The sequence below is a fragment of the Aedes albopictus genome, chromosome 1 (genome assembly GCF_035046485.1).
Source record: "Aedes albopictus strain Foshan chromosome 1, AalbF5, whole genome shotgun sequence".
Taxonomy (NCBI): Eukaryota; Metazoa; Arthropoda; class Insecta; order Diptera; family Culicidae; genus Aedes; species Aedes albopictus.
This window is the reverse complement of record NC_085136.1, coordinates 333,803,059-333,814,967: the sequence shown is the minus strand read 5'-3', so window position 1 is coordinate 333,814,967 and position 11,909 is coordinate 333,803,059. Positions and strand designations below refer to the sequence as shown.

The following is an 11,909-nucleotide window of genomic DNA, read 5'->3' as shown; positions in this document are numbered from 1 at the left end:
ACATGAATTTTTTTCTGTAAGGTTCTCCATATATTTTAACCGCTATCGAATCTTATCCGACTAAATCTTATCAATTACTAGCACTCGCCTGCTTCTCATCTTCGTCGTCTGATTCCTCGGCAGCTTCTTCTTCAACGGCCTTGCCCTTCTTAGCCGCGGCCTTACCCTCGGCCGGTACGTACAGGAACGGATCAATCTTGAGCTGCTCCCCGGAAGGAGGGCTCTTCAACAGCACCCTAGTGATAAACTTACCCTCCCGCTTCGGTCTCATAGTATTGATGTCCTTCAGCAGGGTGGCCAAGTTCTCTTCGAGCTTTTTCGCGTCCATCTCGAGCGTTCCAACGGAGGCAACGATCTGGCCGAAGTTTTTCTGATTCTCGTCCTTCTCGGCCGAGTATTGGATTCCATGCAAATACCGTTTCACCATATCGGCCAGTTCGACGCCCAGCGTTCCGTGGCGCGGATTGGGAAACTTGTTCTTCTTGAGCAGCCCTCGGATCACAACCAAATCCGGCAGGATGTTCGGATGGGCCAGAACGTATGGGTACTCGGACACCTGAAGGTCTCCGTTCTGAATTTCCTTGATGAGCTCAACTCCTCCAACCAGAGTGGCACCGGCATCGGTGGCTTCCTTTAGGTTCTCCTGACCCTTGGCAAACACGATGATATTTCGGTTCTCGCCGTGCTCAAACTTGTGCGGAATGGCCACCATCCGCTGGAAATTGTCCACAAACCGGGTGATCTTCTCCGCCTGCATGTTCAACTCGATGTGGGCCATCAGGGGCGCGTTCGGCAAGTTAATCATCGTCGGATGATGCGTCTCCCGGTGGCACCGGATAGCCTCCTCCACCGTGTACACTCGCCACTTGTAGTACTTACTGACCCAGCAATTATCGACCGGATCCTGCTTCCAGCTGTCGTCGATGTGCTTATCGGTCTGGTTTATATTCAATCTGTAATAAAACCGTACATTGATTATTCTACCCCCTGAAACTTCGTCTCACCACTGCACTTACTTGCCCTTGTTGCGCATATCGTGCCGGATGAATCCAACCTTCTCGACCACTTTCTTCACCTTTGCCTTGCGGGCCTTCTCGCGGGTTCCCTTTCGGGCGGCCAAATCGACGACGGCGGTATGCAGCGGCCGGGCGGTCCCCAGCAAAACCGAACGCGTCGTACCCAGCCTGCTGGCTGCCAGCGTCAAGTTACTTACGGCAAACATTTCGCTTGTTTTCAATAGCGCCGGCGGAAAATGCAGCACAATTTTTCTGGCTCACTGTTTAGGTAACACAATCGCGATGGGGTGGGCGCAGCGCAACCATGCGAGCGAACGGCAGTGTTTTGACGTCGAGAACTGTCACAGATTAATCAGCCCCGTTCACACTTTCTACTTTCATCAGAAATCCAAAGCATGATTTGTTTCAGTGTGCTCTTACCAAAAACATTCACGCACGCGAGTGTGAGAAGAGATTGGGGACTACGAAGGTTGAAGAGCCGGGAAACACTCTTTCTTCCTACGGGGTTTCTTATAGGAGTATGAGTGAAAAAAAAGCAAAAAATCTTCCCTCCTTCACTTTCTCACAGAAAACCGCAAACAAAATCATCACCTTCGTAGTCCCCAATTGCGAATGCATCATCATCAGGCGGAGAGTCGATGTCTGCTGGAGGTGCGCGAGTGAGTAGTTGATAGTGCGGGTGTTCTGTTTTCCCATACGATCCGGCGAAATTCCAGCTCCGTGTGTGATCCTGACAAGGAATGATACCCGGCTAGGTGAAGATTACAGATAGAGACATCATGGAGGTCGACGGGGAGGCGCAAATTTCCGAGCTGGAGGGCGACATCCGAACGTTGCGAAAGCAGCTCAAAGCGAAGGTTCAACAGCTGAAGACCTTGAAAAAACATTTTCAGAAAGTAAGTACCCACCACCAGCATAGTTCGGTAGGTAGTTCGATATACAACAGAGAGACAGATGCATGTATGCACTGCACATCTATACAAAGTGCCTAGAGGCGATAGCTGGATAGACCAGCGCGGCTATGAACAGAGCTCACTGTGATTGGGTTGCTAAATCGGTTTCGCAATCGCTCTCTGGCTGATGTCTGGCAATGTGCGTCGACCCAAGGTCAAATGAGCCGTTTGAAATCAAAGTGGATCATGAGCCAATTCAACAAAGTTAAGGGGTTGTGTACAAGACATCATCGCAAGGTTGTGGGTTAACCTGCGGCCAGTTGAAGTTAATTTGTTCTATAAGAAGTAGGGTCTTGTACCATTTGGGCAGGTGTATCTATTTTGGGCACTTGCCTTTATAACTAAGTGAATTTCAAACCGATTGATTTGAGATTTTGTTTAGAGTTAGATACTGTACGTACCTACCCTGATAAAAAAGATCATAGAGATACAACAGAATGGATTGTTACAACACGTTGAAATGAATGGTACTTACCATTAATTCAATTGTTTAAAACGATAGAGTAACAACAGATCTTATGGTTTTCAACCATAGCATGTATTGTAAATGTCACTTTTACAATAGAAAATGGGGGTTGTTATGTATCTTTACCATAAAAAAATCCAAATTTTCTGGATAAAAATCAAGTCAACTACCATTCAACTTATGGTGTTTTTATTTTTGAAATCTCTAGTGCCATTGATTTTATTGTACACGTATTGTAGTTCCAATACACCATTTTCAGCAGGAAAATACGTACACAATATAATTTGTTGTTGAATAGTCAAATTTATTATTATTCAATGGTAGTTTATGGTGATTTTATTGGAAATTTTTATCAGGGTAACTCTATACAAAAATTCAAATCAATCCGTTTGAAATTGACTTAGTTATAGCGGCAAGTGCCCAAAATAGATGCACCTGCCCAAATGGTCCAGAATAGATTTTTTTCAAATAACTCAACGTACATATGTACAGATGGGTAAATTATTGGTTAAATTGGGAAAAAATCCACAGCTCAGGTGAGATTTGAACTCACGACCCTTATTCGGTAGACAAGTGCTTTACCAACTAAGCTACCGAGCCAATTAATGACCCGACAACTTGGATTGGTATTACCGAAAATTTGCACTTCAAGTGAGTCGTTTTCAAGCATCTACCTCTACGTAGTTACCCGTCGTATCAAATAGAATGCGAACGACGCGTTTCATCGCCTTCCAGGTAGCATTGTTCTTCCTCTACAAGTGGTTGAGGAAGCGTTGCCTGTACGATAGGCAAACAGTTTCAAACAATAAACAAATCGCTTTCGCTCTTCGTACATATGTACAACAGAGATGGTTATATTTGCGGTTTAGGGGAAGATGATATAGATCGATGAGATTAGAATTGAACCTTATGACAACTAAGTTGTCGGGTCATTAATTGGCTCGGTAGCTTAGTTGGTAAAGCACTTGTCTAGCGAATAAGGGTCGTGAGTTCAAATCTCACCTGAGCTGTGGATTTTTTCCCAATTTAACCAATAATTTACCCATCTGTACATATGTACGTTGAGTTATTTGAATTTCATAATTTGACCACACGGATTGGTATTACCGAAAATTTTCACTTCAAGTGAGTAGATTTTTTTGTTTTAATTTAGTAAAACCACGTTATACGTTAGCCTCTTGTTTAATACTTTCTGTTAATTCACTGAAACAAACTTCAAACTTTTACCCAGAGCTGAAAGTTCCTACTCCAGACATACTCACAAGATGTGGGTTCTTCCTTCGGAAGGGAAGTAAAGCGTGGGTCCCGAGATGAACTAGCCTAGGGTTAAAAATCTCGTTAATACAGACAAAAAAAGGAGCAAACATAATATTTGAAATTGAGGCTCTCCTCGCAACAAGCTTCATCAGGAGTTCAAAGCTTGCATTAGAAAACGGTAGTAGGAATTAGGTATATCCTCTGACAGAGCCAGAACAAGTGAGTCTTCAAAATCAAAACCAATCCGGACGGCATTGATTGTCCTGTTGTCCTCTACGCCACCATTCGACACCTCCTTGCGCTGGTCATGCAGCTGGATCTAATCGTGTACCAGATGGACGCTGTGACGGCGCGGCGTTCCTCCAAGGCGATTTGAGCGATGAGGAGATATAGATGGGAGCAGCCGGAAGAATTCCGGAATGAAGCAGCATCCAGGAAGGTCAGCCGACTGACGCATGCCCTTTACGGCCTCAAGCAGACCATCAGAGTATGGAACATCAAGCTGGACCAGAAGCTAAAGCGAATGGCGCTCAAGCTCAATACACGTGCGTGTATTACAAGATGGAAAGTGGCAAGATCATCATCGTGGCGGTGTACGTCGACAACTTTCTTTTGTTCTCCAGCGATCAAGGTTTGGTCGACGATGTGAAGCAGCAGTTGTGCGACGGATTCCGGATGAAGGATCTAGGACAAGCCAAACAGATTCTGGGGTTACGTGTCACCAGGACCGATGACGCTATTTCCATCGACCAGGAGCGGTACATTGAGGAATCGCTCGACAAATTCAATATGGCGGATTGAAATCCAGTATCGACCCCGCTGGACGCGAACCGGTTACTGCTGAAGACGATGAGATCACGAAATCAGGGGGAACTGAAGAAGCAAGCTATGACATTATGTAGATTGTAAAGTTAGTTTAATAAAGTCATTCCTAATTATTTGTTCAGAGAGAGCAGACGTGTTTCCCTAGTACCCTCATCAGGTTATGGCCTTGAGTGCACCAAGTCTGCACTGAACTTTGGAAAATTTTTGACGTACAAGCTAATCAAAGAAACTGGAAAAAGGGAGTCAAGAAACTCAACGACGTCAATTATTCGGACTGGAAGTTTGAAGTTGACCTTTTGCTGGTTCGGGAGAAGCTTACGTGGATCCTGGAGTCCGACCTGTGGAGCGACTTGGTACAGCGGCTACTCAAGGCAACGAAGCGGATCTTGTGGAGTGGGACGACGGAGACAAGCGGGCAAAGGCCACGATTGGACTTCTTGTCGAGTCTACCCAGTACAGCCTCATCAAGAAAACCAAAACCGCCAGGGAAGCATGGGAGTCGATCCGGAGTGCTCACGAGAAGCAGGGACGTACCAGGAAGACGATGCGGATGGAATACGTCGACGGTGAAGACATTGGAGCATACGTTAGCCGGATGGAGGATAGAGTAAACATCGTACTCAGTAGTCTACCTGATTCTTTTTCAACGCTCGTCACAGCACTGGAGGGACGTCCGGATACCGATTTGACGATGGAGCTCGTGCGCGGTAAACTGATGAAGTACCGTGCGAGCACCATATTATAGACAGCTCCATATTCTAAACAGTCGGCGAATTCAAAATAGATTTTTTCTCTTATGAAGCAATATATTGAATCGAGAGTTGAGGCATTAATTTTATTGAGGCCCTCTATGATCCAATAGTTACAAAACATATCGTTTTTGGCTCAATTGCGAACGTAGAGAATGTGTTTGTAAATAGTAAGTATCACTGTGTGTTCAGAATTAGGACCACGGCCGTGATCACGACTTCTTATGGTGTCCATTATTAGGAACACGTCGTCCACAAGCAAAAATATGTCTAGATCTTGAACTGCAAGTTATTATGAGATCCACTATATTTTATACATTTAGCTTGACAACAAATCAACTTGATGGTATTGTGGAGCAGTATCTCTAGACACAATAACTTCTATTTATTTCGACCTTTATTGTGAGATTCTCTTAATCGTTCAGAATATGGGTACCACACGGTAGCTCGGCGGAGAAACTCGAACAGAGCGGAGTCAGCGTTGAGAACGGAGTTCAAGAAGAAGCTAATTTTGTGTCACTTCTATTCTGCCAGAAACCTGGGCACAAACGCAAGGATTGTCACCAGTGGATGGAGCAGCGGGACGCAGAAGAAGCAAAGAAGGTAACTCCTTAGCACAGGAATCGCAGAGAGCAAAGGTTGCGGAGAAGTCCAAAGGAGAATTTACGTTTCTATTAGGACCACAAGCCGATGGAGGACAACCAGGATCGGAGTGGATCATAGATTCCGGAGCGTCATGCCACATGTGCAACGAAGAATCCAAGTTCTTAACCTTCTTAATCTTCTTAACTAATGGACCCTGTCGTCGAAGTCACGCTTGCGGATGGAAAGCATATCATGTCAAGAGGTGCTGGAACATGCCTAGTGGCAACGTTGATGACCACGGTGAGAAGAAGTGACTGATGCTGAGCAGGTTAGTTTAATAAAGTCATTCCTAATTATTTGTTCAGAGAAAGCAGACGTGTTTCCCTAGTACTCTCATCAGGAACGTGAAAGGACATCGACCAAGAGGATTTTGCGATACCTCAAAGGGACCAATCAGTGCAAGCTGTCTGTAGAAGAGAGATGCGGATTTGGATCCGTTTTCTGGATACAGCGATGCCGACTGGGCGAACGATCCGGAGCCGTGGCGATCTATCAACGGCATACGCGCCAACTTATGACGTAGTTGAGGGGGCAAGGCCTCTCAAAATCAATGAAATACTATCAAAATCGATGCAGTTTATCCAAATTAGGCAATTCACGTGGAAACTAGCGCTTTAGTCGAAAAAAGATGCATTTTGTTCAATTTTGAAGTGAAGAGCTTTGCCTGTTGCCGAAATGCAACAAATTTGGTCCACAGCGAATTTCTGTCCAGAAAAAAAAAACAGAACGCAAGAAAAGCCTTTTCTGCAATGTTGTCCACGATACAGGGTCATAAGGCAAACCAGTGGTATCTGAGTTCAGGTGCAATTAGGCACAGGCGAGAGAACTAAAATTCAGAAGCTACTGAAAAACGAGCGTGTGGCGAACGGGGTCGTTGTAGCTGCCAACAAGAAGACGATGAAGATTGAAGCGTGTGGGAATGCTACTCTTTATCCGACCTGTCAGTGGGACAAAATGGCATTGCTTTCCAGGACGTGCAGTTCATGCCGTATCTGTCGGTGGTTCACATTGTGAGGAGATGTTTCAAGATAGTATTCAAATCGACCGGCTCAGCTCGGAGCGTAGCTGGACCAATATAGGTACTGTCTATCTGGCCATCTGGAAGCAGTTAATACGTGATGTTCATATCAGATCGTTCGCATAGGATGTTCGTGTACTTTCCGAAGACCAAATTTGTAGAAAACATCCTCGGCTGATTCGAGGAATTACAGGCGCAAACAGAACGCCAGTACAGATAAAGAATCAAAATCCTGAGATCATCCAATGGTAGGGTAGGGCGGGGCAAGATGAGCACCCTAAGGATCACGTTGAGTTTATTGAAAGTTAACACAATTTTTCATAGTACCTCTTAGTAGTTCTTCTAAATAAATATCTTGTTTACTATCATCCATACACAAGGGAGAGTTCAAAATTCATGATAAGGATGATTTATTTGACTAAACAAAAAAGATGTTTTATGGTCAGTTCGAACATGCTACGGGGCAATACGAGCACCCCTACGGGGTAAGAAGAGCACTTCATTAAAATACAAATATTTTTACAATAACTTGGTCATACACTGATTTATATAGTGAACCTTGTATATAGCTATGGTATCACATTCTAAAATTATCATTTTTTTCGATTATTGAAAAAAAAATGCGTTTTTATAATACTTTATACAAAATGACCCGAAAAACAATAAACGATTATTAGGTTGCTTATTTTTAGAAATTTACTCAACCAAATATTTGCAGAGGTTACGGAAACCAATGTTCGGCACTATTGAGTGGATAACAATAATTTCAAAATATTTTCTATATTACCATCAGGGGTGCTCATCTTGCCCCACTATAGGTAAATAACTAAAATTGAATAAATTTTAATGTTTGTTTTTAGAAAATATTTTCTAATGTAAATTAAAATGCTTTGCAGTAAGCTAGTAATGTTGGCTGATAACTAGAATTATGGTAAAAATTTGAGTCTGACATAAAAACCTTATTTTATTCTGATGATTTCTTATAAGAAAATACTAAAAATCCATGCTATCGACTTATTTGACGATATTTTTTAATTCGTTCATTATAAAGTACATTTTATCAGGTTTACAAACAGGATGAACATTATTCTAACGGATTATGAAGTTGGTTGGAAAAAATTCATCATAAAAGTAGTAAAACGGAGGGGTGCTCATCTTGCCCCGGGTGGCCATCTTGCCCCGTCCTACCCTAAGGAGTGCATTGATAATTGCTTTCAACGCTCGACTAGACTTTTTGAGTCCAGTATCCATCTAGAGCAGGAAGATAAATCAACCGACGCAAGAGGACTGGACTGAGCTGAAACTTGTGGCACGGTAAATGTAGATAAGCCGAATGAGCAGAGCATTATTGAGACCGGTGTGGAGATAGACCTAGGGGCAGGACAGATCTAACGAGAGCATATCTGTGTTCGAGGTGTTGTTCAGAATTCCTCACAGTTCCTCAGAATTTCTCCCATGTATGTCAAAGTGTGATCTGGCACCTATGTCAAACAGCAAAGTGTTGCGTGTGCTGAATGAAAAATGCAGTTTTGGGGATGTCTTTCAACAAATTTCGTCGATCATGGACTCACAAATTCTCAGAGTTGGTCTCGTTTGCACAGTGTCTTGCCCCTAGAGGTAGACAAAGATTGATCCAGAACTGCACAACCGCGAAGCGAACCTGGGACGCTTTGGTCAATCATCATCAGAAATCAGGTGCGCCAGGTGTTCAACAATCAGTACACGGAAGGCGACAACCTGGAACGACATCTGATGGAGATGGACGACCTGTCCGAACCAATCGCAAATGGCGGGTACAAGTTTCCGTCCAAGATAACGATGCTGATGGTGTTATGAAGCATGCCGGAGTCCTACGGCAATTTAGGAATCGCATTGGATAATCACGCTGTCACTGAACTAACCATGGAACTAATCCGCGGAAAGTTGATCGGTGAAGTCCTGAAACGACGAGACAACGCTCGAGGTGAGTCATTGCTGAAAGTCCAATCCGGATCGAAGCAGGTGGTCTATCATCACTGCCACGAATTGGGACCCAAGAAACAAGATTGTCGACGACTGAACCAGAAGAATGAAGTTGTTGAGGATTGTCTGACGTTATGATTGACGATCACACTATACCTTGATCCGAAGTTTAGCCAGCTAAGGATCGTAAACCGTTTATACCAAAGGCTCGTGTTGTGAAGGAAGAAAGCTAGGAAGAAAGCAATTGGCTTCTTTAGCGGTGTTGAGATAATTCCATATTCAGAACCTGCATGCAAAACTGAGCCGAAATCCAAATTTTCATGAATTTTGGTACCCGGGAACCTATTTAAAAATCAGTTTGAAGTTTGTATGAGAGCGATTTGTCGAATAACCCCTCGTCGCATTTTGTACTGGGCGGAGCTGTCAAGCAGTTGGCCAGCTGTCAAAAGGTTATTTCGAAAAATCTCTTCGAATGCGATTTTAGGTACCAAAATGAAGTTCTAAAAATCTGAAAAAAAATCATGGTGGTTCAGAAAAAGGTGCTCTTTCGTATAAAATCAAAAAAAAACAATAGTTTTTTCTTAATTTAAAAACCCAATTGCGCTGTATTCGATGTTGCAACCGAATCGAAGAAGACGTTCAGGCCCAACGGATGGATAGTAGATTCTGCTGCGTCAAATCATATGTGTGGAAACGAAGATTTTTTTCGATGAGATGACACCGCTTTCCGGAACAGCCGTTACACTCGCAGATGGGAATGTTGCAGAAGTCAAGGTCAAAGGAAGCGGACGATTGATTTGCGAAGCCAAGGATGGGATGCCGAAAAAAGGAAGCCTGTCGAAATTTTTGCTGCAATTACTTGATTTTGCTTTGTATGTGTTGGATTTTGCAACAGTGTTTGTGTTGGATATTCATCTAATCCCACCCGAAGGAGATTTGGATTGTGAAAAGAAGAAAACCATGTGCGAATCGAGTGCAGCTCTACGCCTACTGGCGACGGAGATAGTCGAGTGACTCCTTAGCTTGAAGGAATAGAGACGCCCGTTTAGCAAATCCGGAGTCGTGAGTTCGAGTCTCACCGGAGTACGTGGATTTCTTTTCATAATTCAAATATCAGTTTGTTCATCGAGCACATGTTTCTGTTGTGCACAAGGGTGTCAAAGCATTTTCAACAGTGTTATATACTATGGTTTGGCTTAAAACTAAGGCCTTTGAAACTGACTTAATACGTTATACGGACTATATAAATGGACGGAAACAAGAACGATGTAGACAGCTAGTCTAGAGTCACTGAAATATGAGTACAACGACCCGTTGTCCCTGTGTCTTACACCGTGCTAACAATGCTAAATTGTTGTTTTTGTATTGTTCACCCATAGGGAAGTGGAACCATCCCGGCAGGGCATGGGGCATGGGCACTTTTCTGCTATAACTCAGCCAATTATGAACCAATTGACACAATTTTTGGAACGCGATGAGATACGTATAGAATCTAGCCGTGTACATAATTTCAAGTCAATTGGTTTGGTATTGACTGAGTTATAGCGAAGAGTGCCCAAAATACCGGCCGCTGCCCAAGTGGTTCGCTACCCTATGTTGCCGAAGGTTCGAAGTACATTTTTACACAACTGACTCTGCGTAACTGGATATTAAGAAAACTTTAGATATAGAGATAGATAAAGACAACAGGAGACAATCAATTTATAGTGGCTATTAGGACCTCTAAGGAATATTTATAATTAACCCTTGCTCTTCCTGATTCGTACCATTCCAGAACTGCATCAACAAGCTAAACAACAACGAGATCGCTCGCTACAGCCGGCAGATCATCCTGTCGGAAATCGGCGTCCAGGGCCAGCTAAAACTGAAGCGTGCGTCCGTCCTGGTGGTTGGCGCCGGAGGACTTGGATGTCCCTCTGCACTCTACCTGGCTGGAGCGGGAATCGGCCGGATAGGCATCCTCGATTACGACGAAGTCGAACTGACCAACTTGCACCGACAGTTGCTGCACACGGAATCTTCCGTGGGCCTGACGAAGGTCGACTCAGTCCAATCCTATCTGGAAGAACTCAACTCACAGATTGAAGTTGTGACGCATCATCTTCAGCTGACCAGTGACAACGCCTTGCAGATTTTGCAGCCATACGACATTGTCGTAGATGCTACGGACAATGTGGCCACTCGGTATCTGCTGAACGATGCCTGTGTTCTGCTAAAGAAACCCTTGGTTTCCGGCAGTGCCTTACAGTTGGAAGGCCAGTTAACTATCTACAACTTCAACGGTGGCCCATGCTACCGATGTCTGTTTCCGAACCCACCCCCACCAGAAACGGTCACAAACTGTGGCGATGGCGGAGTCCTTGGGGCCATCACCGGAGTCATCGGAGCCCTGCAAGCTCTCGAAACGATCAAAATAATTCTCGGTAACACGGGAGTCCTCTCCGGGCGACTCTTGCTCTTCGACGGCCAGCAGAGCACCTTCCGGAATTTGAAACTCCGACCGAAGAAGGCCGATTGCGCCGTCTGCTCCGACCAGCCCTCGCTAACCAAGCTGATAGACTACGAGCAGTTCTGCAGCATGAAGGCCACCGACAAGGACTCGCATTTGAACCTGCTGGCCCCACACGAACGCATCACGGTGCAGGAGTACCGGAACCTGGCGGAGAGCAACGTGCCCCACCTGCTGATAGACGTCCGGGGTGCCAACCAGTTCGAAATCTGCCAGCTGCCAACGTCCGTGAACGTTCCGATCGATGACATTCTGAAGAACCGACGAACGACGGAAGTGGCTCAGCTGGCGGCTCAATCCGGTGGAAATGTTCCGGTGTTTGTTGTGTGTCGCCGCGGAAACGACTCGCAACTTGCCGTGCGGCATTTGGCGGAATTGTTCCGCGAGCAAGGGTTGGAGCCACCGCGGGATATTGTTGGCGGGTTGCACGCTTGGACCCGGAATGTCGATCCGGAATTTCCAATCTATTGATCGGGGTTTGAGAAATATATTTTTACGATGTTAAGAAA

General features: G+C 44.7%; 2 protein-coding genes and 1 non-coding gene across 3 annotated transcripts; 1 reads left to right on the top strand and 2 right to left on the bottom strand.

Moving 5' to 3' along the window:
* Nucleotides 1-3: 3 nt before the first annotated feature.
* LOC109432047 (large ribosomal subunit protein uL1) lies at nt 4-1,366 on the bottom strand. The gene is made up of 2 exons (XM_019708346.3): nt 1,017-1,366; nt 4-953 (listed from the first exon to the last, which is right to left on the bottom strand). Exons 1-2 carry the CDS (start codon nt 1,220-1,222, stop codon nt 71-73), a joined length of 1,089 nt encoding a protein of 362 aa, XP_019563891.3. The 5' UTR covers nt 1,223-1,366; the 3' UTR covers nt 4-70.
* Nucleotides 1,367-1,621: 255 nt separating this feature from the next.
* LOC109404012 (adenylyltransferase and sulfurtransferase MOCS3) lies at nt 1,622-11,909 on the top strand. The gene is made up of 3 exons (XM_029867743.2): nt 1,622-1,675; nt 1,733-1,912; nt 10,666-11,909. The coding sequence occupies exons 2-3, from the start codon at nt 1,796-1,798 to the stop codon at nt 11,869-11,871; spliced, it is 1,323 nt and encodes a 440-aa protein (XP_029723603.2). The 5' UTR covers nt 1,622-1,675; nt 1,733-1,795; the 3' UTR covers nt 11,872-11,909.
* On the bottom strand, nt 2,964-3,035 carry Trnag-acc (transfer RNA glycine (anticodon ACC)). The gene has a single exon. It is a non-coding gene; the product is annotated as a tRNA-Gly (tRNA).

Bases quoted from the DNA above. Each gene is read 5' to 3' on its own strand.
- LOC109432047 (XM_019708346.3), bottom strand. From the start codon at position 1,222: ATGTTTGCCGTAAGTAACTTGACGCTGGCAGCCAGCAGGCTGGGTACG. The intron at 954-1,016 runs GTAAGTGCAGTG...GTTTTATTACAG, and splicing joins GATATGCGCAACAAGGGCAA to ATTGAATATAAACCAGACCG.
- LOC109404012 (XM_029867743.2), top strand. From the start codon at position 1,796: ATGGAGGTCGACGGGGAGGCGCAAATTTCCGAGCTGGAGGGCGACATC. The intron at 1,913-10,665 runs GTAAGTACCCAC...GTACCATTCCAG, and splicing joins TGAAAAAACATTTTCAGAAA to AACTGCATCAACAAGCTAAA.